Source organism: Martes martes (assembly GCF_963455335.1).
Source record: "Martes martes genome assembly, chromosome: 1".
Taxonomy (NCBI): domain Eukaryota; kingdom Metazoa; phylum Chordata; class Mammalia; order Carnivora; family Mustelidae; genus Martes; species Martes martes.
This window is the reverse complement of record NC_137888.1, coordinates 200,143,259-200,169,981: the sequence shown is the minus strand read 5'-3', so window position 1 is coordinate 200,169,981 and position 26,723 is coordinate 200,143,259. Positions and strand designations below refer to the sequence as shown.

Here is a 26,723-nt window from a genome sequence, read left to right as displayed (position 1 = left end):
CTGTCACCCTCACTGTGGTGGCCTACCTGCTGCTGACAGGTGTGGGGCTGAGTACTGAGAAGGGCGATCAATGACACAATGGGGAAGGGACCAGGAAGGGCACAGCTGGGGGTTGGCCAGGCTGGGCAGCACTCTCACCTCTTGTCCAGGAATACGAGGGCCGTGATGCCCGAGGACACCTCCTCGCTGCTGCAGCGCAGTGTGCCCTCAATGGCGTCCCACACCTGCAGGTCCAGAGGCGGTGAGCACCTGCCTGCCCCCAAAACCCTAAGTGGATGGCCCTTCCCCCATCCCTCCATCCCCCCCAGCCCCCGCCCACCTCCAGGCGGCCGCTGCTCCGCCCCACCACGATAAGGCTGCCCTGCAGCTCCAGGCTCCAGATGGAGCCATCTGCGCTGGGGGCCCAAGCCAGGGAAGGGGAGCCCTTCTCAGGAGGACAGCCCCCCTCGTCCTCAGGGGTCGGGGGCGACCCGGGCCCAGGGGAGGCCGGTCGCAGGGCTGGCGTGCGGCTGGGCGCCAGGCCGTCCTCCTGGTACACGCGCTGCACTAGGCGGCTGAAGTCGTAGCCCGGGCCCTCGCGAGCACGGCTGCAGCCCGCCCGGTGCCGGGGCTCGGGCTGCGTGGGTTCCGAAAGCCTCGGCTGGGCCGAGAAGTTGGTGTCGATCAGGCAGGTGAGGTCTGGCTGGTCGCCGAAGAGGGCAGGTGGCTGGGGGCCCCGGGGCCGGTGCCGCAGGGGAGGGCTGTCCCCTGGCTCCTCCAGGCCCCCCTTCCCGCTGTCCGACAGCCGTTCCCAGCTCTCCTGCGCCTCGAACACGCTGCCAACGCCACTGTCGCGGCGCAGCCTGCCGCGGGCCAGGAGGATGGAGTGAGGATGGAGGGAAGATGGGAGTGAGGACGGAGTGGGGTGGGGGTAGGGGTGGGGCCGGAGGGGGCGGGGCGGGACCGGAGGGGAGCGGGGGCCGGAGGGGTAGGGGCGGGGGCAGGCACCTACCCCAGGCGCGGGATGCGCGTGAGGCAGTCCCCGGTCTGCGCGTCCCACACACACACGTGGCCCGCCAGGCAGCAGCTCACCAGCAGCATGCCGTCGCTGGCCAGACACTCGATGTCCTGCCGGGAGTGGGGGGAGGGGGGTGTCAGCACGTGGGCCCCGCCCCGGCCCCTCCTCCGCCCGCCCCGGCCCTGCCCACCAGCTCACCATGAGGTGCCCGCGCAGTACCAGCGGCACGATCTCCGTCTCGGGTGGCGCGTAGCCGTAGTCGTCGCAGGGTAACTCCCCGCGCCGCCGCCGCCCAGGCCCGCTGCCGGGCTGCCCGTAGTTGCGCGGGCAGAGCACGCGGTAGAGGCAGAGCAGCAGCAGCACGAGCACCATGCCAGCGGCCAGGCCGAGCGCCGCCACCCTGCGCGTGCGGGAGCGTGGTCACGCGCGCCCCCACCCCTGCATCCCCTCCCTCGACCACTTCCCTGGGGAGCCTTACTTGTACAGGGTGATGTCGCCGTGGGCCGGCAACACCCCCGGCGCCCTGGGGCTGGCCTCCCAGAGCCCCCCGGGGCCCTGACGCTGCGGGGTCCAGGCGCTGCGGCCGTCCTGAGGATGCCGCCCCTCCAGGGCCTCCCTGGGGTTCAGGCGCAGGGTGACCGGGATGACAGGCAGCAGGCTGATGTACCTGGGTGCCGGTGGGGTGGGGGTGGGGGTCAGCGCGGTGCCTGCGAAAGGGCCCCTCTCCACTTCCCACCAGGACTGGCTCAACCTGCTCCACTCCAAGCCCACCTTCTGGGGACAGGCAGAGCCAAGTCCCTCCCAGCCCAGAACCGACCCCAAGCCCTGCTCTGTGATAGGCACCCAGTGCCCATACAGCCACCACTGCATGTGGGCTGCCTCTGTCCCCCATCCAGGCACAGAGTGGGTGACAGCCGGTGGGTTGATGTCATTCCGGCCGAGGAGCTGGCAGAAACCTGTGAGTTGCCGGGGTGGGACCCAGGGCCACTGTCTTGGGTTGTGGCCACCTGGAGCATAGGTTCCTACCTCACAACCCTATGGGTGTTTCTTGGAAAGGAAACACCAAATTCCAAGCAATGGGTCTCCCGCCTGAGGGGGAAGGGATGCTCTGGGTACGATGAGCTGACACCCGGTGGGAAGGCGCCAGCTGGCACAGCGCAACTCACCTCTTGGCCAGTGTGATGTTGTAGTAGCTGAAGAGCGTAGGCCAGTGGCGGAAGGAGAGGGTCCTCCAAAGTTCCTCATCCTCAGGCCCCCAGGTTACCTCTGGGACAGGGCTGTCAGGGGCGCCCTCTGCTGGGCCCCCAGGCTCAGGCGGCTCTCCAGGCAACGTCTGGTTCTCAGGTAGCTTAGGGGCATCAGGTGGGAAGATGGAGAAAGCAGAGTCCGGGTGGCTGGCGGGCAGTACGCCACTAGGCACAGGCATGGGAGTCAGGGCGCCGTCGCCCAGCGGGCTCTGCTCTGTCACCTGGGCAGTGAGGTACGTGCGCAGCCCTGCTGGGTCTGTGTACACCAGGATGCCGATCCAGACGACAGTGCCGGCCTGCAGGGGGGCCAATGGGTGCTCAGAGGGACCTCCGGGTGGCCCTGACCCCCAGCGGCCTTGGCCCTCATGCCAGAAGGAAACAGCGTGGGGACCTCAGGCCTGGGGGTGGCAAGAAGACGCAGGCCCCAACCTGTCCTCCCTTCTGCCTCACCAAGTCCTCCCACTACCACCTGGGCCAACTGTCATTGGAGGGACCGAGTCCCCTTTTCATGGCCAAGATTTGGGTTTCCCGCCCTAGAAATACAAAGAGCGCCCTTAGAACTTCCCCAACCCCCATCTAACAGCTGGGGCCAGAAAGCAGGCACCATTCCCATGGTCAGCACGGCGAGAGGGACCGGCTAACTGACCTGCTTCAGAGACGCCCATGGGTCCCCCAGTCCTCAGAGGGCCTCAGCCTTCTCCCTGCGGCTCCATGGGAGCGCCATGCCGGCCAGTAGCCAGCCCTGCTCCTCTCCTTCCACGCAGCCCAACAAGTGAATGATTTTGGCCAGCATTTTCTGACGCCGGGCACTGTTCCATCCCAGAGCACCCCATCCACCAGGCTCCTGTCCTGAGTCCCTCTAAGGAGACGGTGACTCTTCTACCCGATGCTCCCGGGACTGCTTCTCTCAGGGATAGGCTTATCACCTCTGAAGCCACCAGGATCTGGGCAGGAGGGTATGGTGGGCAGCTTCCCAAAGCCCAGCTTCCTGGGGCCGTGAGGGCCCGAGGAGGACCCCCCACCTCCCAAGGCAAAGCGCCGAAGTCCAGAGGGAACAGAGGGCTGGCCCTCAGAGGGCAGGGTGGGGGTGGCAGGTACCATGATGAGGCGCTGTGCCAGGCGGGTGCGGGCCAGGAAGTAGATGACGCGCAGCCTCTTGGGGAGCCGCAGGTTTCGGAAGGAGGACGGTTGCAGTGTGATGGTGTGGGGTGTGGAGGGCCGCACGGCCAGCTGCCGCTCGAAGCGTGCTGGCCGCCCCACTGGTTTTGCTGGGGGCAGGCAGGCCTCTGAGGGCAGCCGCTTGTTCAGGTCTGCTAGCTGTGGGGGGGTACAGTGGTCAGGGCTCGAGCTTGCTGTCCAGAGGCAGCCCACGACCGAGATCTGAAGCGCTCTCACCCTGAGCCACCCTGAGCATGGCCAGGAAGGGAGGTGGCGCAAGGCACAGTGCACTCCTACCTCCATCCGGCGGATATCAATGGAAAGGACAGTGGTGAAAAACAGCATCTGAAGGAAGAAGTCTGACACCAGGCCCACAACGGCGAAGAGACAGAACTCCTGGAATTAGAGCAGTTGAGGGAACACGATGACGTCATGGCCCAGACCCTGAGAAGCAGCTCCCTGCCTGCAGGCACCTCAGAATCTGTAGGGCAGTGGCGGGCAGAGCCCAGCCAAGAGATAAAGAGATGCTGCTGTGTTCTGAGTCTGGGAGTGACCGAGGAGCAAGTGGCAGTGCCAGCTGCTCCCTCCCTCCCCACCAGGGGGCAGCAGAGACACTCCCCCCCCACCCCCGCCCCGCCGAAGGTGGAAAGGGTAGGTGCTCTCCCTACACCTTCCAACCCCCCTAGAGAGGAAGGCCTGATCCAACCTGAAAAGCTCTGAGCCCCAACATCCTGCTCCCCCAAAAACCCTCCCCCACAGACCCTTTGGCCCTGCTTAAGTTCTATGACCAATGCCTACATAGAGCCCAGGCCTGACCCAGTGTCAGGACTCCCAGAAAGCTTCCTGGCCAGTGACTGCACAGTACCAAAGGAGGGAGAGAGGGCAGGAGGGAATTATTTCTGCCCTGAAACGGAATACGGGTAGTGCCTCTGCTCTCCAAGTTCTGTCCACAGATGGAATCTGCTCAGATTTCAGTTTTCCTTCCCTGCCCTTCACCATAGCTTCCACTCACATCCGGGGTAAGATAAAGGACCCAGCTCATGGTGGCACAGTGCTCACGGCAGCTCTAATGTCCCAAGATGGCACTGTGTCCTGCAGATGCCCTCTGGGTCACCCTATGTTCTCTGCTCACACCACAACTCAGCAGGCCTGCCAGCTCTGGGGGACGGACGGGGAGGACAAGATGCACAGCTCCCTTCCTGCAACCCCTTAAGTCAAGTCTGCGCTCCGATTTGGCATAGGTCCCCCTCCACCTGCTCGCAGCCCCACAGCTGCGTGGGGGCACTTGGCCAAGAACAGGAGACACTCGGAGCAGTGGGTGGTGGCCCTCCTATGGTAGGGGGGGTTTGTGCCTAGAGGCTGCAGAAGTGGGTCCGGGCTAAGCCCAGGAAGGAGGAGAGGACCAGTGCAGCACAGGGCTTCTGCCTGAGAAATGAGAAACAGGTCTGACTGGAACTGGGTACAACTTCTGAACCAGGCCTGCCAGGAGCACTCTGTGCATGGAACGGCATCTGGGCAGCAGAGGTCCCAAGGCCAGGGCGTCTGTGCTGAGGGATACCCCTGCAGAGGCAGGCCCTGGGGTCTTACCTGGATGGCGGGCACCAGGGTGAAGTAGCCAATGAGGATGATGCCCAGCTCCGTGGCCATGTTCTTCATGATGGACCAGCTCTCGCTGCTTAGGCCTGCAGGGGACAACAGGGCCATGGGGCCAGCACACGGGCAGGGTACCCAGCCTTCAGAGGCAGCCATTCCACCACAGTGGCCCAGTGCTCAGGACTCTCCCAGTGCCCGGGCTCCAGGTGCTGCCAGCACGGCACAGCTGCTGCAGGGAAGGGGCTGAAGAGTACCGAGGAGAGCTACGGCCATGAGACGAAGGGAGAAGCAGGGTGCTGAGATGAGCAAATCCAAGAGCAAAGCCGAGTGCCACCCACTCTGGCACACCCATGTACTATACTGTCTGGTCTGCAAGGGCCTGGCCACAGCCGGCGGAAGGGCCGAGCGATGCATTGCTGGCTGTGTTCTTCCTCCAGCCCCTCCCCCCAGAGCAAACCCCTGCTGGGTACCGGGCCACGTCCCCTCGCGTCCTCAGAGCTCCCCATCTAGAGGGCCTGGCCTCTCACAGCAGCTCACAAAGGCTTGTCGAATGAACGAACAGCCTGCCCTCGGCCCCGTTCCCACAGACCGGGGGTTACGCAGAGGAAGAGCAAGAGTTCAGACTTCCAGGTCTAGGCTCTCTGCCCACTCTCCTCAGAATCCTGACCCCCAGCTCCTGGCACCGAGTCCCAAGGGCCTTTCGTGGCAGCGGTGGAGGCAGTGTCTCCGCAGTGACCAGCCACAGGAGCCCTCGCCTGGTGCGGCAGAGTGAGGCAGGAAGAGGAAGCACCAGGTGCCAGTCTGGACAAAGGGCCAGAGCACACTTGAGGCCTGCTGTGTTCTGACTGACACATGAACCAGCACAAAGTCCAGTCTAGCAGTTCCATGGTTCCTCAGGGCACATGCTAATAAGCCCCCAGGGCCCGGCAGTCCACACTGGAGGTCAGAGCAAGGGCGACCTGTAGGGCCCGCCCCCCCCCCCCCCCCCCGCCGTCTCCTCCACAGCAGGAAGCGCAGCACAGAAGGCCCCCCCGCCAGCGCCCCCTCCGCTGCCAGCCATGTTACCTTGGGCAATCCGCAGCTTCACCTCGAGGTCCACCGGGGTCGAGACCACAGACTTGGTGAGCACCAACACGTTCTCCAACCCAATAACCACCACAAGGTAGGGGAAAATCTCGCTGGGGACAGAGAGGGAGAGAGTGAGGACAGGGCTGAGGAGGGCCCCCAGCACATGCTGCTTCTCCACAGGCTTGGGCCCTGGGAAGGCTGTGGGGTTTGCAGCCTCTAGCGGGAGGCTGCTAAGTGACTTCCAGAAGCACAGGGCACAAGCCCCAGCCCCCTCTGCCGCGCCACACAGGCCCTCTGCCTGCACAGCTCTCAGCTTTCAGGCAGGCCTGGAAGCCCGGCCGGGGGTCAGCAAGCATCCCAGCCTCCATCTACGCAGCACACAGCTGCTGCCAGAGCACCACTCTCCCTGTCCCTCCCACACGGGACTTCGCTGGCCAGAGCAAAGGGTGGGGAGCCCTTGGCAGCACCACAGCCAGGCCCTCCTCACCTCTGCAGAAGCTATCTGGAGAACTACCTGCTCTCTAGGAGCTGAGGCTCAGACTACTAGTGAGAACTGTGAGGGACAGGTCACCCCAGCTGAGGTGTACCCGCCGGGACCCCTGCTGTGGGGCCATGGAACCCAGGGCTCTGAGGAGGGCACAGCAGCCACGGGGGATGGGGTGTCAGCCCTGTCAGGTTCAGAAAAGGAAGCAAGTGTTCCCCGAGCAAGGGAAGTAACAGAAAGCACAGTATCGCTGCACCCACAACCAGCCCGAGCAGTCCCAGTAAGGGAGGAGCCAGGCAGTCAGTGGCCACTAAAGAATGGGCGGGGGGCAGGGGAGCCTAAAGACCGAAGACAAACACGGGACAGGGCTTCCAGTCCCAGAGCCGGAGAGAAATGGCAAGAGAAAGCACAGGTCAATGGAAAGGTGGCAAATTAGACTGTGCTTGTGTCTTTTAAAAACTCTGAAATGGGGGTGCCTGGGTCCTCAGTGGGTTAAGGCCTCTGGCTTTGGCTTAGGTCGTGATCCCAGAGTCCTAGGATCGAGCCCCGCATCGGGCTCTCTGCTCGGCGGGGAGCCTGCTTCCCTTCCTCTCTCTGTCTGTCTTTCTGCCTACCTGTGATCTCTGTCAAAATAAATAAATAAAATCTTAAAAAAACAAACAAAAATTCTGAAATGACCTATTTTGTTAGTAATTTAATGTTTTAGTAGTGAAAAAGGGAAGAAATGTACCTTTCTTAAACTCCTACCCATCTGTGCCCTAAACCAGTAAGGAGCGGTATGCATGTGGATATATACTGAACACACACATGTCCACATCACTTACACACACACGTGCAAAAACACACTTATATACACATATATGAATACACGCCCCACATACACGCCCATACCTGCATATGTGTTATATGTATATATAGATACACTATACATATACATGAGTGTGAATACAAGCCAAATAAGTCAAAGGTAAAAAAATGTACCTCTTCAATGTCAAGATAACTACGTGAAAATATGGGGTAACAGCAAGCATCCAGTCCCGGGCAAGCCCGGAGGCTCTCCGGCCTGAAGCTCAGGGGAGCCTGGTGGGGACCTACCCGCCATTGAGGGTGGGTGTCAGGCCGAAGAGTGTGCAGAGCCCCACGGACATAAGCAGCGAGCTGAGCACTGTGACCACGGCAGCCAGGGCCAGCCCCCACTTGGACTTCACCATGTCGATCTTGCCTGGAAGGCAGAGAGGGCACCTCAGGGCAGCGTCTCCCCCAGACCCTGACCCACCCGGGGCCCTTCTGGACTTATCTCCTAGGAGCAGAGTGTGCCTGACATCTGAGGAAGCAGAGGCCCCTAGTTTAACCCAAGAAAAGAACAGCCACACATACTTCCCAGTCTCAGAGAAATGGTGTGTCTTGGGAGCCCTCACCCAGGAAGGGTCTTTTCCTGAGAAGCCAGAGAAGGCCCAGAACCACCCAAGCCCGAGACTCTGCCAGAGGAGGAAGCCCTGGCGTTTGTGACTGCTGGGCATGTGTGACCTCTCTGCCCAAGCCACCTTCAGAGCAGGGAAGCAGGTGGCCTGGAATGCCCACTTAGCTTGGAGAAAGCCCCCCGCCTCGGTGCTGTGCACCTACGTGTGGAGAAGTAGATGTAGGCAAACAAGATGATGTAGGTGGTCACGAGGGGGATGAGTTCGGCGATGCCAATCTCCTCCTTGAAGTGCACGTGGACCAGGCTCTCCGCCCGCAGGCTGCAGTTGGGGCTGGGGTGCAGCAGCATCAGGCGGGCCCGCAGGCTGCCCAGGAACCTGCTCGTGGGCGGGGGGTAAGGGGGCAGACTGTCCCTCTTGGGCCAGGGGCAAAGACCGTCTCTGGCAGGAAGGCCCATCGGGGCTGCCCTCCTCCCCATGCTGGAGGGAGCTTCTCTGTGGTGTCTGAGCTTCCTCACAGTCTCCAAGCAGCCTTGGAAGAATGACAAAGCTATCTCAGGAGCAACTCCAGCTCCTTCCTGAACACTCCTTTCCTGACCTCTCATAGCACTCTGAGTGCCCAAGGCCCAGACAGCCGATCGACTGGAGGCATCTCCAGTGCTCTCTCCCTGGGTAGGGAGCTGCCTGCGGCACTTTGCTGAGAAGGCATGAGGCCACATCGGGCTCAGGAGTCACCAGCTAGGGACTCCTACCAGAGACTCTGGAAAGATCAGTGGAAGCACCAGGACAATGAATTCGCCTTAGTCCCTTCTTCTTTTTCTTTATTTTTTAATTCAATTATCCAATGTATAGTTAGTGCCTTATTCTTAACCAGGCATCAGGTCATCCCTGCTCAAATGTGGAAACACAGCCTCCTTCAGTCTAAGGGAGATAAACATTTCAACAGGACGCTTGAAAACTGCAAGTTCCAGGGAGCATTCTGGACACCCTAAACCAGAACAGGGACTACTCAAAGCCTCATGCCATTCCACAGCCCAGCCAGGAGCCCCGAGTGCCGCCGGCCTTACTTGGCATGGTAGCGCCGGAAGACCAGGGTGATGGTGTACGAGACCATCCTCTTCCTGGTGTAGAGGCCCACCCCGCTGTACTTCCCGGGAACACCGAACAGCAAGTCTGCAGACAGAAAGCATCAGGTACTGACTTAGGAAGATAGCCACTGTAGGGCCGCCAAGGACCCCTCCCTACCCCCAACCCAAAAAACAAGGGGTAACCCCTGATCTGCCAGAGCGCCCATCACAGAGGACACGGTGACCAACCTAGGCAACCTGCCCTGGAGGTACCTTTGAGCGTGGCTGAAGTCTGTAGGGTTTTGGGCTCGTGCTGGTGGATGGTCCCAATGATGTCAGGATCAGCATGGAAGCGTTCCCGGTCATTCTGCCAGAAGTTCCCAGGGGACAGCAGCAGGCATCCATGCTCCGGAAGTAGGTTCCGGAGCTTCCTGAGGCCTGGCAGCAGGTCGGTCACCTGCAGGCACACCTCCTCCAGGCCCCTGGTCCCGGAACTGTGCAGAAGAGAGCACAAGGCACCTGCTGTGTCCGTGAGCACAAGGCAGGCGCACTGCACTGACGGGGAGCCCCTGTCCTCAGGTTCCCAGATGCCTAAGGATTAGGACAGCGGGGGGGGGCAGTTCTTCCAGGTGGTCAACAACCAAACCATGTGGTTGATGGAGCTTCACAGAACACATGAGGCCCCAAGCCTCTCTGAGAAGTGCGTTCTGGGAGTGGACACAACCTCTCACGCACTAAGACACCTCAGGCAATTCAATGGGAAGCTAGGGCAAAAATGAGGAGCTTCGTTTCAGTCACCAAAATGCGTGCCAAAGCCCTTAGCTAACTAAAATCCCAGAGGGGGAGGCAGCCTGTGAAGCCAGCACACCCCAGAGACCCGGGGACTGGGTGGCACCGCCCGTGGGGCCTCAGAAGCAATCCGTTGGTTTGGGGGTGCGGGGGGTGCCTCTTCTCAGCCTGACCACCACCACGTCCACACCTCGGGCGCCAGGCAGCAAGCCAGCTGAGGTGTGAGGCAAGCCCGGCACAGGGTTAGCGCTGATGACACCTACTCCATCTGAGACCTGAGGACAAAACTGCGCCCTCCGCAGAGGTCCAGGGGTGTGTGGCCACGGGGACCCCGCAGGATGCTGAGAAATGCAAAGCTGGTGCCCCTGCCATTCTGCTCGCCTGTTCAGTTTCCACCGAGCTGGCTGGCTGCGTGGTTAGAGCGAGGCCGGCACCCACCCCTCCTGCAGTGCGGAAGGGGTTCAGGGAGGCTGTGGTCTCTGAGAGGGATACCTGTCTCTCAGCACGTGATTCCGGATCTCTTCCACCAGCTGGAATGCGCGGGACAGAGGGGAGCGAAACACATCCACTGCCAGGAGGTTCTTGTGCCAGGGAGACACCGAGGACTTCACAAATATCTGCTGGATGTAAGCCACAGGGGCACCCACATACTGCGGAAGAAACGGGGGAAGGGCAGAAAGGTCAGCTCGGCACCGGCCCATGCTCGGCAAGGCTGTACTGAGCATCTACGATGGGCAAACCGTGTGAGGCCCGAAGGACAGGCCTTCAGAAATGAAGGTGTCCACAAGGGGCTCTTTACCGTCTATGGACCACTTCCCTACTCGCTTCCCAATAGACCAGGGGTCAGCAGACCACGGCCACAAGCGCGGTCAAGCCCAGCACCTGCTTTTCTGAATATGGTTTTCCTGGAACACAGCCGTGCCCACTCCACTCTGTGCTGTCCCCGGCTGCTGTCACGCAACCATGACCGCGGTGAGTGTTCAGCACAGAGACTGTGACTCACGAAGCCTAAAGCACTTACCGCCCTGCCCTCTATGGGACGGTCTGCCGCCCTCACAGAGGACCCTAAGCTCCCAACAGGGTGCGGCCTATCTTACTGACCCCACCACTTGCATGTCAGTGGATTTTAAAGATCCAAAGACCCAATTTTAAATTCCGGCTCTCCAACCGTACAGCCTCGGGAACATGTATTTTTCTGGATTCTAGTTTCCTCACTGTGAAAGGATGTGACTGACATTCACCCTGCAGCATCGTGAACACGCACAAACACACACCCCTCCCACCACATGGACCCACAGACACACACGTGAATACAAACAGCACATGCAGAGATTACGTATTCATGGAAATCTTACCAATAAACAGTTCTGGCACAGCTTTTCATTGCCATCACCCCCGCCCCCCAACAGTCCTGTGAGAAGCAAGGTGACTCCCCAGGCTCTCAGGACTCGTGCAGGGGTTACAAGGGCCCAAGCCCGCGTCTCCTCACTGAACGCCACACCCTTCTCTCACTAGAACCGGCCATCTGCCCTGGAAGAACTAACAGCAGGCCCCTGACTGAAGCATTCAGACACATAACAGGCATGTCTGAGTAACTCCCAGTGACAGAGAGGTCATGGAGCACCCCCAAAATGAGGTACTGGATTAGCCGGCCCAGAGAGAAATGGCGTGGAGCCGTGAGGTGGGGAAGGCTTGGCAGGAGCGGGATGGGGAAGGCCTCTGAGCGCACAGCCAGTCTGGACAGCATGCGGGAGTCCTGCCAGGTACGATCAGAAGTCCCAGCTAGAACAAGGGGAGGCTGGGAGGACGCCTGCCTGAGCGGTGCGGATTCTAACCCGCTGACAAAGAACAGCCCCTGGGTGTCTCTGAGAGGAAGAGACCAGGCGGAAGCCACGCTCTGGAAGACTCTGGAGTTATGGCATCATCCTGGTGGAGGCAGGGCAAGACGGCCTAGCAGCCGTGACGCATGGCGTGCCGCAATCAGGGACTCCCAAGGGCAAGGGAGGACATGAAGAAAGGCCACTCAGACACTCGATGACGCCCAGACAGTTCATCGCACAAGCAAGGTCAGGATGCTGAAGGCGAGCAGCAAGTTCAGGCGTCCTGAGCGTCAAGGAACAACCCAAGGCAACCACCTGTGCCTCTGTGAAGTTTACGTTCAGGACGCCCTGACAAAGGCCCTGCGGACAGAAGGCCTCACCTGCTTGTCTTTTGCACCGGACCTGGCCTGCTAAAAGCTGCCCAGAGGCACAGAGGACTCTGGAGGGAGCTGGCTGCCGCAGGCTCTGACCTGTACAGCAGCTCATCCGCTCAACTCCCCTGACAGGTCTGAGTGGGGGAGGAGCCATCTGAAATCAAACAGCTCTACAAGGAGACCCGCCCCAGGGCAATCATCCCCAAACCCTGTGAAGGACACGGCAGGTCACCCAGAGACAGTACGGCACTGCAGAGCCTCCAGCCCTGGTTTGTGCCCACTGGCCACAAGGCTGTGTCACACACACCACCTCCTCTGCCCAGTGTCCTTCTCGGGCCCTCCACCTCCACCCTTAGGCCCTCAACTTCCTCCCCAGCCCCCTTCATCCCAGCCAGGACCACTCGCACTACCATCTCTACAAGTGCTAACGAACATGACTCAGAACCAGAGCCCTCTCCTGGGCTCTAGGGACAGCTCTAGAAGTTCTGGGAGCACCTTGCTCCCTGAATTTTTTTAAAAAAGTTTCTGCTTTGAAGTGTACATGTTGTGACTACCATCATCACTTTTAGGGGAGAGGATCCATGGCTTTCATCAGATTTTCATAGGAATCCATGGCTTTCATCAGATTTTCATAGGAATAGTAATTCCTTTGCCTTGGATTTCTCTTTCTCTGTTGTCCTTCCACCAGTGCTGGGTAGACCCAGTTGGGTTGGCAAGCCCCGCCAGCAAGCCCCACTGGCAAGCCCCAGGGAATGGCTGAGTCCTACAGCACAGCCCTGCCCCCTGGCCTTGGCTGGGCCTCCCTCTGCTGAAGGGCTCCTGACTCACCCTCCCTGATTTCCCAGTGAACTTCCCAAGCAGCTATTCCACGTCTTTGCAACTTTTCCAAGGTCTTGGTCCGCTCATTGAATAGGACTGTAACAAACTTGCCACCCAACACAGGAACCCTCAAGCCCCCTCTTCTGGGCATCAAAATGCCCTTACCATGGTTTATTCAATAGGCACGGGCCTGACTCTTGTCACCCACTATCTCAGTCCGGGTTCCCGAGGAGCAGAGCCCAAGACGGGTGGTTTATTTGGGGTGTGCAGAAAGTACAGAGAGGGGAAAAGCACAAGCCACAGGAAGGGAAAGCAACCAACAAAGGGGGTTACCGGCCAAACGACCTCTGCGGTAACAGGTTTTTAGCTGAGTCACCCCACCTAAGGGACTAGAGAGCTCAGGTATTACACACCTGCCCCGAGGCTCCTGCCTGAGGGCTGCAGCTGGGGATGCTAACTCCCCAGCACCTTGAGCTTGCTGTACCTGAGATTCGCTGACACAGGAGATGCAGGGAGCGGCAGCTGGCAAGTAGGCGGGCAGGCACTGAAAACGCAGCGGGACATGGCCAGGGCCCCACCACTCCCCGTGCTGGGTGCTGTCAAGTAAGAGACAGGCAGACAGACGCAGCCACCCATACCCCGACAGCTGCCACGGAAGAGGAAGGGCGCAGGGATCCAGATGCCCACAGGCACAGAGCAGACTCCCCACTAGATGGAGCTTGCGGCAGGCAGTCTTCTACGGACACCCCAGCCACCCCCACCTTCCGGGGCTCATGCCTGCGTGCAACCCCCTGAGTGGGCAGCACCCAGTGACTGGCTTCTGACAAACAGATGACAACGAAAGTAACAAGATGTCATTTCTGAGATTAGGTTACAAAAGATCATAACCCTTGAGGGCGTAATGCTGCATGAAATAAACCAGTCACAAAAAACAAGCACTGTACAATTCTACATCTACGAGGTACCTAAAGTAAATTTATAGACACAGAAAGAACAGTGGCTGCCAGGGGCTGGGGGCAGGGAGATTATTAAGAGGTACAGAGTTTCCATTTTACAAGACGAAAAATTGCAGCGGTGGATGGTTGCACAACATGAAAGTATTTAATACCGACGAACTATATACCTAAAAAGGGTTTATATGGTAGATTTTATGTTGTATTTTAACACACACACGTACATACAAGAGTGTGTGGAACTGGAAAGGAAAAGACTGTAACTCTTCCTCTTCTAGAAGTCCCCCTCTTCTGGAAGGCCCACTTAGCAAAGACCTGAGGGGACCCTCAGCCAACACACAGTGAGGAAGGGAGCCCCCCCCCCCCCCCCGCTTGACAGCCTGCACTGCCAGCAGGTCACTGAGCGAGCCTGGAAGTGGATTCTCCCCCGTCGGGCTCGGAGAGGAGCGCAGCCTTGTCTGATACCTTGAGTGCAGCCTTGAGAGACCCTGACCTTGAGGACCCAGATAAGAAAACCAAGGCCCAGAGAGATTAAGGATGTGTCCAAGGACAGAGCGGACAGGCAGCTGAGCCAGGATTAAAGCCAGAGCCACCCAATTCTCCAGCCTGTTTTTTCTCAACAGCCAATGTGCCTAGATAGCTGGGAACCATGAGAGTTCCGTAGAGAACTAGAAACAGACAGGAAGGCCCAACACGAGCAGTACAGGAGGGGAGCTGAGGTCAGGGATCCCCAGGATCTCCAACCACCAGCATTCACAGCATGAGGCGCTGACCAAGGCTCCTTGGAAAGCCCGAGTCCAGGCTCAGCCACCACCACAGACACCACGGGGCTGGCCCCGGAAGCCCAGCCACCTCTGCAGCCAGCCAGGTAGGGCTTTGTGTGAAGTTCAGGTTTCCGGGTCTAGGGAAGCCAGGCTAGTGCAAGAGACCTCAGGCTTGTTTTGTTCTTGTTTTCTTTTTTAAACACAGTCCTTCCTCTACATTCAGACAGAGCAACCTAGAGCTCCAGGGAGTTTACCTTTATCCTGACATGCCCAGGGGCTCTGCAGAACGTGACAGAGGATACCTGTTACTCAGCAATTCTGAAAAACAGAACTCCTGATCCCTTCTTCCAGCCCTGGGCATGTGAGGGGGTGTGGTGGGCGGTGGGTGGGGGGCAGGCTCAGGGGACCCATCTGGGTTCAATTTCTAGTGCCAGCCCCCGCAGTGTGCTTTGGACAATGGTGTCTGTACTCTCTAAGCCCCTAGGCTCTTACTAGGGAACAGGGATAGAATCCCAGACCTCACACCTCACTGTGAGGACCCAAGAAAACACCACATATAACCATCCAGCAAAGTGTCTAGCCAAAAACATGTGAGTTATATGAAGTTATATTACCATGGCTTAAAACTATTAAAATTAGATTTGGCTTCTCCTCCAGATGAATCCTTCCACTCCTTTCACACACCCACCCTTCTCCTAAGCATGGTCACCTCGTCTCTAAGTTTCTCCACATTTTAATACAACTGATCTTCCTACTGACACTTTCCTCATGTCCTTGCCTCTGGGGGATTGGCTTCCCACTGCCCAATACACTCAAAGTTGAAACCCCACCACCTCAGATTCAACTTGGCTCCACCCACCTAATCACCTACCATGGTCCAAGAGAAATGCCTCACTTTACATTCCTGGTCGGCTAAGTAAGCCACCTGGTTTCTCTGTTTAACAAGAAGCTTTTCTTCAGCAACTATGTTAAAATACCAGACTATACTCGCTTAAATAGAACACAATTCCTACTGGGTGGAAACACAGAGCAGAGAGGAGAAGCAGGGCAAGAAAGCTGGGGAAGGCTTCCTGGAGAGAGTGGCACTGAGCTCAGGCTAAAGGGCTTGCAGGCCTGCTATGCCCCGAGGGCAATCCGAGCATATGAACTTTGGTCCACCTCCAGGACTTTGGCCAGATCTGATCAAGTACAGTGACAGCCACAAATGTGTCAAATGCAAGTGATGAGCCAGGTGCCATACTAAGCCTTTGCATGCCTTGTCTAATCGTCTCACAATGGATATAGATTCATCCCCATTTTATGAATGGGGAAACAAGGGCACAAAGTTGTGAAGTAACTTGCCCAAGGTCACACAACTGTGGGAAATGGAAAGCTTCTACCATTTCTGCTTTGTTCTTCTCTTCCTCTGGTAAAAACATCCCTCTTTCCAGAAAGTGTCCCTCCCACGCTGACAAGGCTGAGTTAGTGACTCCAAGATAGGGTGGGCCTGACTCAGAGTACCAGGACCAGGCAGAGTGGGTCAGAGACCTCTCTGCAGGACCCACAAAGGCAAGACCACAGAGCGTAGCTATGGCATTCCATTGTGGGGACACTAAAGCAAAAGGGGAGAAAAAGCATACGGAAAGACTGGCAATTCAATAAAAAGAAATCCAAATGACTTCATTCAAAATGGGCACTTGCAAACAGCAAAAGAAGACATGCAAATACAATAAGCACTTGACAATAATCATCTGGGAAAGGCAAATGGAAACCACAATGAGATTTCTCTACGTATCCATTAAATCTTTTTTTAAAAAAGATTTTATTTATTTATTTGAGAGAGAGAGAGAGAATGAGAGAGAGCGTGAGCCTGAGCGAGTGAGCATGAGAAGGGGGAGGGTCAGAGGGCAGAGACTTCCCGCTGAGCAGGGAGCCCGATATGGGACTTGATTCCAGGACTCCAGGATCATGACCTGAGCCCAAGGCAGACACTTAACCAACTGAGCCACCAAGCACCCTAGAAAACCTTTTTAAAAACTTGTAGCAAGAGCTTTACGGTATAAAGACTGAACATTGTTAATGTATGGAAATTTAAAAAGTAACTTAGGAGGCTGATGTATGTGAAAAGAGTGATGCTTCACCCCTGCAGTCTTCCCCAAACCCACAACCCCAGTCTAATCTAGAGGAAAACCGGAAACCTCCCCACCCCCCCAAGGGGCGGCTCTACAAAACGCCTGGCCAAAACTTGGAGCTGCCAAGCTCATCCAAGACCAGGAAGGTCTGTGAGGCGGCCAGGGAAGCGGCAAGCGCATGTAGGGTGGTGCCCTAAATGGGATCCTGGGAAAGACAAAGGACGTCAGGTTAAAAACTAAGAAAATGTGGTTTCCTTAGTTTCCCTTAGTGACAGTTTCTCCGAATTTCCTTGCTTTTGATAACCTTGACGGTTTTACAGAGTTGTGGTCAGGTATTGCATAAAAAGTCCCTCAACTGGGACTCATGTGATGTTCTTCCCATAATTAGGCTGGGATTATGTGTATCTGGGAAGAAGACCAGGGGTAGAGGGTCTCACCTGTCACACCTCAAAGGTATACACCATCAGCCTGATCTGCCACTGCCGACGCTGACCCTGACCGCCTTGCCGGGGAGGTATCCGTCTGGTTCTCCACTGTAAAGTGCTTCTTTTCTCCCCGTCTCCATATGGTGTTCTCTGGGAGGAAGTCGCTACACACAGTGCATGCTTAACAAAGGGAGTTATATCCCACTGCCTTGAGGGCAGAGTATTTACATCAATTATTTTGTATTTTTGCCCAAATTTGTCTATTTCCCCCCTTATTTGATCATATGAACTCAGATATTTATTTTATACTTTGGCCTATAATCCAATCCAATACTTTGCTTTATTGCAAAATATATTTTATTTTCCAGCACTGACCACCAGGAGCTCTTTCCGTCAGTTCCTGTGTCCCTTTGACATGTATCATATTTATTTTAAAGACATCTTTGTCTTGTCTAACTGGCCTGGGACCTCCCCGGAAGCCGTGAGTTCTATGTGTTCCCTAGATCACACCCTGCCGGGCACACCGCAGACATGCAGTAAACGTAAGGCGAAAGCCGGAAGCAACGGGGGAAGGAAGGATGTTCTCGTTCCCGGGTGGGCAGCAGGTGCTTGTGCTGTGCTGCCCGGAGCCTGAGAACCCTGATTTTCCTTTGGAAACGGTCCGCCCTCGTTCTCAGCCTCATGATGGAGACAAATGATGAAGCCAGTCAACAAAGTACCCGCCTTTGCCCCTCGATCTGGGATGGGGAGTGACACGTAACTTCCCTTAGGATCAGCCTGGCACCCTCTCATCCCACACCAACGTGGGGCTGATGCTGCTGGAGCTGCTGGCAGGCAGATCATGAGCGGAGCTGACAGAGCGGAGAGAGGGGCTCCTTCTGAGGCCCAAGCCATAGTGTCTTTGAGTTCTAGGACTCCCAAAATTCCCTTCTTGCTTACTCTGGTTTGGGCTGAGTTTTCTGGTCCTTGTAACTAAAGCAGTCCTTACCGCTCCTGCTTTGCTGGCCTGGATTTTGAGCATGGATTGTCCACGGAGGTAAGATGACTGATCACTGACCTGCACAGCCACCAGGTCACTGCACAGACGCCTTCAAGGCAGGGGCAGGGGGTGCTCCAGTGAAGACGAGAGAGCAGACAATCCTCTGACTGCTGAGCCCTGCAGTTATCTGACAGCTGCTTACTACCATCATCCCGGACCAAAGAAGGGCACTATGGAAGTTCAGAGAGCTCACAAACACATCACCCCCTCCCCCAACAGCTGTATCATTAAACGCCTCCCTGATACCGTCAGGCCCACCGAACTCCTGGAGTCATGAAATATCCACCAACACAGACCACCCTGTTGTGACGACGAGCCCTCGGTTCTCTGTGGTACAATTGCATCAAGAGGTTAATGAGGGTAAAAGGTCTGAACCAAGAAGGTCCCAGGCTGGGCCAATGGTCAAGCTGAGACACGAAGTCACAGAGCGAGTTCCTGCCAGCATCAGTCATGCTCCCTCCGACGTTAATGGACGGAGTCCTAGTAAGATGGATGCATGTACAGCTTCACACACACCCGGCTGACCAGCTGGGTCTCTGTTTAGCACCAGCAGGGCGAAGTTTCTAACAAGGTACCGGATGGCCACATTACCCGCAAAGGAAACAGAGGAACGTACCTTCACTCTCAGAGAAGGCGGCAGAGGAAGAGCTCTGCCCTCTGAGCTTTGCTTTTCCTCCTCAACAACACACTCAGCCCAGCACAAGTCCACGGGACCAAAGCACAATGTGTGAAGGATGGACAGTTTATCCACTACCTGGCAGGTAAAAACTTTAGGGATGGGCTCGTGGAGCTTGCCAGATTTCCAAGTAACGAGTCCAGTGTCAGAGTGAGTGAGTTCCTCCGCCTCAGACCCTCAACTGGAGCGACTCTTACTTCCTCGTGGACATCAGAGCTCAGTCAACTGAAGACAGTACAGTCCAGAAGCAGCAGACCCGGAGTCAGGAGTCCTGGGGTTCTGATGGCAGTGCTGACCCCATGTAAACTGAATAACAGAGGCCCTTCATCACTCCTGGGCCCCATTTCCTTAACTGTAAAAGGGATTCAAAAAACCCAAAACACAAAACTCCACTCTCTCTACCTAACTGCATTGTGAGGAGAAAATCGGACCTAACCGACCTAACTGATCTGAAGAAATGAGGTACACACGGCATACATTAGATGGTGTCAAGACTCTGATGACAACATTCTCTAGGGATGCTCCGTGGTTCTCATGACCGCTTGGGGCAAGGAGGAGATGGCCTGGCTGCTAGAGCCATCTCAGGCTGCTCAGCCCCGGGCCTGGTGTGTGAGCTGCCCAGCTAGGACCCTGAACCCACCCGGCCACAGCAATGACAACCACACACCCCACCCCGGTGTTGTAGGACAGTCTCACTTTTGTGTCGTTTGGGGTTTCCTTTCAAACAAGGCTATTCACTAACTGTGACTAGGTGTTTGTGGTGCCTGTGTAGAGCCGGTCAAGTACACATATTCACCAGTCAGAAGATGGCCACCCTCACACACTCCCAGGACCCCTGCCTCGGCCGATCTCCACCCAACCCTCAGGGCTCTCCCCGGCCGCACGCTGAGCACCTACCCACTCTGGCCGCTCACTGGGCTCCCCTGGTTTGTGGTCAAGGGCCACAGGCGGGGGCGAGTAGTCCTTCACGGGAGTGGTGAACTCCACCGGTCCCGTCCCTGGCAGGGGCAGTTTCAGCAGTGGGCAGCTGGGATGAACAAGAAGGAGAGAAGGGTTAGGACAGTCTGCGCTGGGACAAGTGACGCAGGAGCCACCGCAGATACAGTGCATGTGTGCAAAATACTAGAATCATAAAACTTCAGGGCTAGAAACACACTCACAGAAGCCACCTTCTGAGATCAGAATGTTTTCTAGCTCATTTTTAGTGACAGAAAGTTTACAAGGAAGTCTAATTCGTAAAACAGGTTGAACATTTTTAGAGACGTAAAAAAGATGCTAAAAAAAAAATTGTCAAATTAGATGTAAGCAAGACAACAAGAAACTGGGCGGGGTGGGGGGGGGAATCTATAAAAATCCCAAAGAGCCTGAGGCATACTGCTGGGCAATTGCTCCAATTTAAAGAGACCATGAGGGGTGCCTGGGTGGCTCAGTGGGTTAAAGCCTCTGCCTTCGGCTCAGGTCATGATCCCAGGGTCCTGGGATCGAGCCCCGCATCGGGCTCTCTGTTCAGCAGGGAGCCTGCTTCCCTTCCTCTCTCTCTGCCTACTTGTGATCTCTGTCTGTCAAATAAATAAATAAAATCTTTTTTTAAAAAAATTTTAAAAACTACTTTAAAAAAAAAATAAAGAGACCACGAACATTGTGTAGAACACACTGAGGGCGTGGTTTATAATCAGACCCCACCATTCACAAGGGAAAACCCTGGCCTTGTATCAAAAAGCTGGCAAACCAATGTGCATTTTCTTTCATATCTTTTTAAGAATACTCCTGTTTTTAGTTGAGAATTAACTTTTATAGAATACAATGCACTAATCTTAACTATGTAGTTCAATAAATTTTTAAATATACATACACCTGTATAATCACTACCTAGATCAAGCTACAGGACATTTCCAGAACCTCAGAAGGCACCTTACGCCCTTGCCCAGTGAACAGCATCCCCCAAACTACTATCGGGAGTGCCTGGGTGGCTCAGTTAACATCTCTTGGTCTCATCAGGTCTTGATCTCAGGGTCGTGAGTTCAAGCCCTGCACTGGGCTCTGCAGTGGGTGTGGAGCCTACTCAAAAAAATAAAATAAAATAAAATAAATAAATTAGAACTTTTACCACCATAAATTAGTTTTGCCTTTTTAATGGCTTACAAATGAAATCACCCATGCCACTGTGTACTCCTCTCGTGACTGGCTGCTTTCACTTAAAACTTTATCTGCTAGATTCACCCACACCAGTGCACGTGGCGGATCACCCCTTCCCACAGATATGTGCCATTCCCCTGAATTACACCTCAGTGCATTTTCCCATTCCATTATCAAGGAACCTTTGGCTGGTTTCCAGTTTCAGTTATTAATAAAGCTATTACGGTCATCTTTATATATGGCTTTTGGTGGCTGTAAGCACTCCTTTCTATTGGGTGTGTTCCTAGAAGACAACTTCTGGGTGTTAGAGTGCACTTGTAGATAATACTAATTATGCTTTGTAGATAATACTAATTTTCCAAAGTAGTTGCACAAACGTTATGTGCCCACCAGTGGTGTGACGGGAATTTCAACTGCTCCAGAGCCCTGCCACCTCTAGATGCTGTCAGGCCAACTAACTGCAACCATGGCCAGAAGGCCTGGGTCTCTGGTTTCAATGTGCAACAATACTGAAAAATCTTTTGCACGCTTTTTGGCCATTTGGACACGTTCTCTTTTCTTCAACTCTTTCGATTACCTTTTCCTCATTGATTTACAGCTCTTTATATATTCTAGCTATGAGTACGGAGTCCTCTTCACAGCTACACATTTCCCTCCTTGTACAACTTTCGCATCACCCCACCACACTTGGTGTATCTTGTTGTTTTCGTTCTCATCTCAGGGTATTTCCTAATTTTCCTTCTGATTACTTGACTCATTGGTTGTTTTAGTATGTACTGTTTAACTTCCACTTATCTGCAGATCTTCTAGTTTTCCTTCTAATATTTGTAGATTCATTCCACTGTGATTGGAAAAAACACTCTACATGATTTCAGTCTTCTTTCATTTATTAAGACTTGCTTAATGCGGCCTAACATATGGTCTATCAGGGAGAAAGTTCCATGAGCACTTGATAAGAAGGTCAATCCTGCCGCTGCTGGGTGCTCTCTACACGTCTGTTAGGTCTGGCTGGCAGACACTCTTGCTCAAGTCCCCTATTTCCTTATCATCTTGTCTGGTTTTTGCATCCAGTACTGCAAGTGCAGGATTCAAATATCAACTGTAACTGTAGATTTCTCAATTTTGCATTTCAATTCTGTCCATTTTTGATTCATATACTTTGGGGGCTCTTGTTGGGGGTGTGTGTGTGTGTGTTTGTAACTGTCGTGCACTCTTGCTTCTTAAGGCATTTATCAACATCCTTCTTTGTCTCATAACCTTTATAAATAGTATCCGATAATCATACAGCCACTCTAGGTCTCTTTCTGTTACTATTTGGCATGGAATATATTTTTCCATCCTCTTATTTTCAGCCTCTCTGTGTTCTTACATCTGATGTATCTGAAGTGTCCTGTAGACAGCATACAGATAGATTCTTTTTAAATCTAATCTGCCAATGTCTCTTTTAATAGAAGAGTTTAACCCACTCACATTTTATATGATTACTAATAAGGAAGGATTTATTTGTGCCACTTGTTTTTGCATGTCTTATATGACTTTTGTTCCTCAATTCCTTCAACTGTTGTTTTTTTGTGTTTGGTTGGTTGGTTGGTTGGTTTTTGGTATCTGGCTGATTTTTGGTAGTGTGCCACTTTACTCCCTTCTTTCCTTTTCTGCATTTTTCAAGTTATCATTTGGTTACTATGGGGAGTACAATTATTATTAACAATTTACAGCAACCTAGATTAAGTACTGCTGTTATAGAGGGGTTCTACAGATGTGAGCAAGCAGGAGAAGGGGTCAGTGACCTTGAAAATAAGACAACCGAAACCATCCAGCCTGAGGAGCTTAGTTTCAATAGTACCTAAACACTGTTTCTACAGCTCTCTGTCTCTCCCCTTTTATACTATTATCGCCACAGACTCCAATCTGTATATTGTAGGCCCATCACCATAGACTTAAAAATAATTGTTCAGGGGCACTGGGTGGCTCAGTGGGTTAAAGCCTCTGCCTTTCGCTCAGGTCGTGATCCCAGGGTCCTGGGATCAAGCCCCGCATCGGGCTCTCTGCTCAGCGGGGAGCCTGCTTCCCCCCCCTCTCTGCCTGCCTCTCTGCCTACTTGTGATCTCTGTCAAATAAATAAATAAAATCTTAAAAAAAAATAATTGTTCAATGCACTTGCCTTTTAAAGCCCTAAAGACAAAGAAAAATGTTACAAACCAAACCAAAAGTTACAATCTGGTTACCTTTACTAGTGCTATTTTTTTTTAAGATTTTTTTGAATTTATTTATTTGATACAGAGAGAGAGATCACAAGTAGGCAGAGAGGCAGGCAGAGAGAGAGGGGGGGAAGCAGGCTCCCTGCTTGAGCAGAGAGCCCAATGTAGGGCTCGATCCCAGGACCCTGACACCATGACCTGAGCCGAAGGCAGAGGCTAAACCCACTGAGCCACCCAGGTGCCCCTATTAGTGTTATTTTTAATTACAGTTTCAAATTACTGTCTAGTGTCCCTTCATTTCAGCCTGAAGGGCTTTCTTTACTTAGTGTTTCTTGTACAGCAGGCCCAGTGGTAGCTAATCCCCTCAGCTTTTGTTTATCTGGATACATCTCAATTTCTCCATTACCAAACAATCGTATGGTATAATATACAATTCTTGGCTGAGTTTTTTTCATTCAAAAGTTTAAATGTTATCCCACTGCCTTCTGGCCTTCATGGTCTCGGAGGAGAAATCAGCTGTCTGTCGCACCAACACTCCCCTGAACATGAACAGTTGTTCCTCTCTTGCTGCTTTCAAAAGCCAAGGTTCAACTGTTTGGAGGTAGGGGTCAAGGGCTGTCTCCAGACTTAGCTAAGGTTCTGCTCTGGAAAGTTCTGCACAGCACACGGGCTGAGCCCCGGACTCTACCTGTGGAGAGGAGTCTGGGGGCCTAGAGCTAAGACGGATGGAGCATTAGCTTCACTACAGGATGAAAACAGACAGTACTCTCCACGTCTACGTTCACTTTCCACATCACAGCTGCTTAAAACACACTGACTGGACTAGATGCAGCCTTTTTCTCAAACTGTAAATTACTAAAAACATCTGTGAATTCCAGGAGTCAAAACACTACAGCAGGAAGAGAAAGAAGGGAAGGACACTCCAGAGCCTCCAACTTTCTTAGGACAAAGTCTCTTGGGAAAAAGGTCCACAGACCTTGAAATTCTTCAAGAGGCTCCCAGTGATTCTCCTGTGCCCTGGAACCACACAATTGCTCTCTTGCTTCTGAGGCTCCATCCCTGCTGGAACACACTTGCCCATTCTTCTAGATAACTCATCTTTGAGCACTCAGTTGTGGTACCACTTGCCCCAGGAAGTCTTTCCCCTTTCCCCAATATCTGGGTTCCCCTCGGTAGCTCCTCCTGTGAGCTACCAAAGTGCCCCATACTCACCCCAACATGGTTCTTATCACTGACAGTGGACCAGTTTCTATCCCTGTACTAGCGGTCGTTTCTCTCACTGAGTACCTATGTGCCAGATATGGATTCCAGTGCCTCCCACCTATGTGCTCATGTAAGCCTCACCTCACACACAAGCTACATGTACTCAACTCAATGAGACACGCAGAAGCTATATCACCACTAGAAAGCAACAAAACCAGTATGTCAACACCGACAGTGTGGCACCAGAGTCTGTGTTCTTGAGGTCACACTCAAATACCTTGTACTGCATTTTTTTTGCTAAAAAAATTTAATCGACCATATATCCCTTTTAACGTAGGCAAAGAAAAACACCAAATTCTACAAAACTGCAAAATGCAAGGGAATAATCACCATCCATGGCTGCCAAATTCTAGCCAAAAGGAAAGCTTCGAAGGAAAGTGTCAGGCAATCTTCAAAAGTAAAAACACTCACTTTTCCAAGGTTAGTAAACAGACTAGAGACATTTAAAGAAACTGTCTGGGGATTTCTACCACCACCCCCATGTTACTTCTGCAAAACTCATCTCTGAGACCAGATTATATCTTGGCTTACCCTGATCTCACAGGGGCAAAGGAAATGAACCATGTCTCCAAAACCTCCCCTTCCTTTCCTGTCTCAGCTCCACCCATCCAGCTGCTCAGGCCAAGCACTTTGATCTTGACTCCTCTTTTTCTCATACTTCACATCTGGTCCTCAGACTATCCTGAAGGCTCCACCTTCAAAATATATCCAGACAAGGCCACATCCAGGACTTCCACTTGGACTAAGCAACCATCAGCTCTCACCTGGGGCAATGCACTAGCCTAGCTAGACTCTGCTTCTACCCCTGAAATCACTTATCTCTTAATCAGGTATGGACCTGAAGTCCCCAATCTCCCCGACCCGTAACTCTGTTACCACACCTGTGCGGCCTGTTACCCGTATGAGACCACCCAGCACATCTCCCACAAGCTACTGGTACCCTTCCCTTATCTCCCCTGTTCTTATTTCTGGGCATGCTGGCTCAATTCCCAATTTCCAGCTGCTAGCATTTGCATCTCTGTCCCTGACACTGTTCCAACTGCTGTTGGAGGTCTCTCTGCCTAAGTGGTGGGAACTGATGCTAGTGGGAGGCAGCTCTCAACCAGCTGATGTTGTTGTTATACAGACTGGGGGTGCACAAACTACAGCCAATGGCCCATTTTTGTGTGGCCCATGACCTAAGAATGGTTTTTACCCATTTAAGAGGTTCTTTTAAACAAACAAACAAACAAACAAACAAACAAGGGGCACCTGGGTGGCTCAGTCAGTCAAACATCTGCCCGGCTCAGGTCATGATCTCGGGGTCACTGAGCACCAAGTCATCCGGCTCCCTGCTCAGTGGGGAGTCGGCTTCTCCCTCTCCCTCTGCCCCTTCCCCCCTCATGCTCACTCTCTGTCTCAAATAAAATCTTAAAAAAATTAAAACAACAACAACAAAGTGACCGAGGTGGTGTGTGGCTTTATTCTCTGGCCCTTTAGGGAAAGAGTCCTCTGACCCCTGGCACAGACTGTCCAACCCCCCACACCCAGGTAGGAGCTCCGAGGCAGCCATCCTACCCCATTTCTGCACATTCCCCGGTGAGATGACACAGCTGCCTGTGGGGCTCACTCCCAGTTGCTGCTCCTTGCTTCCTAGCTCACTGCTCACTGGCACCCGAGCTCATGTCATCTTACACACAAGCTACATGTACTCAATCCTTGCATCAGAGGAACCCAAACCAAAATGCCCTCCAGCCCCCTAAATGCCAGCCAAATTCCTGCCTATCCTTCAAGGCCACACTGCCTCCCACTCCGTCCCCAAGCAGATCAGTTCCTCTCCTCTCTACTCTGCCGCAGCCTGCAACCACTGAGCCTGGAGATCCCCTACTCATCTACACGACTAATACAGGAAAACAGAGGGAAGGGACATGCCATTTTAATTCCTGCATCCCAAATACTAGCCACATGGAAGACATACGGGAAATGTTCAGGATGAGGTATCTTCCAGACGGCCCAAGCAAGGCTGACTTCATGAGTGCACATTTTGCTACACAGAACTCCATGCTCGTAAGGTCCGAGTGCTTGGGTTTAATGCTCTGCTATAGCAGTATGGAAATTCTTAATAAATTTAAACTTGCGTTCTGAAGTCCACCACAATAGAGTGTGTGCTGAGGGTATGGCGTGTAGGTTCACCTGTGGTCCCTCCTCCCTGGGACACGTTCTTGACCACCAGCCCCTCTGCCCCCACATCCCAGGACCTGGCCTTGCCCTCCCTTATCCATGTATCCTGTTTGTTGCCGCCCTCCAGCAGGGGCCTGAATGGAAGAACAAAGGGAGGGGGTCAG

At 54.0% G+C, this 26,723-nt stretch overlaps 1 protein-coding gene across 1 annotated transcript in view; it reads right to left on the bottom strand.

Moving 5' to 3' along the window:
• Window positions 1–26,723, bottom strand: part of SCAP (SREBF chaperone) — a 70,872-nt gene that overhangs the window by 2,194 nt on the left and 41,955 nt on the right. Inside the window, exons 3-18 of the mRNA XM_080828402.1 lie at window positions 19,700–19,829; window positions 10,314–10,471; window positions 9,306–9,526; window positions 9,033–9,138; window positions 8,171–8,343; window positions 7,643–7,769; window positions 6,061–6,173; window positions 4,990–5,084; window positions 3,700–3,798; window positions 3,343–3,561; window positions 2,164–2,540; window positions 1,476–1,664; window positions 1,196–1,397; window positions 992–1,107; window positions 320–842; window positions 139–224 (exon numbers count right to left, since the gene is read on the bottom strand). Of these exons, the coding sequence (XP_080684528.1) occupies window positions 139–224; window positions 320–842; window positions 992–1,107; window positions 1,196–1,397; window positions 1,476–1,664; window positions 2,164–2,540; window positions 3,343–3,561; window positions 3,700–3,798; window positions 4,990–5,084; window positions 6,061–6,173; window positions 7,643–7,769; window positions 8,171–8,343; window positions 9,033–9,138; window positions 9,306–9,526; window positions 10,314–10,471; window positions 19,700–19,829 (2,934 nt within the window). The remainder of the gene's footprint in view (window positions 1–138; window positions 225–319; window positions 843–991; window positions 1,108–1,195; window positions 1,398–1,475; window positions 1,665–2,163; window positions 2,541–3,342; window positions 3,562–3,699; window positions 3,799–4,989; window positions 5,085–6,060; window positions 6,174–7,642; window positions 7,770–8,170; window positions 8,344–9,032; window positions 9,139–9,305; window positions 9,527–10,313; window positions 10,472–19,699; window positions 19,830–26,723) is intronic.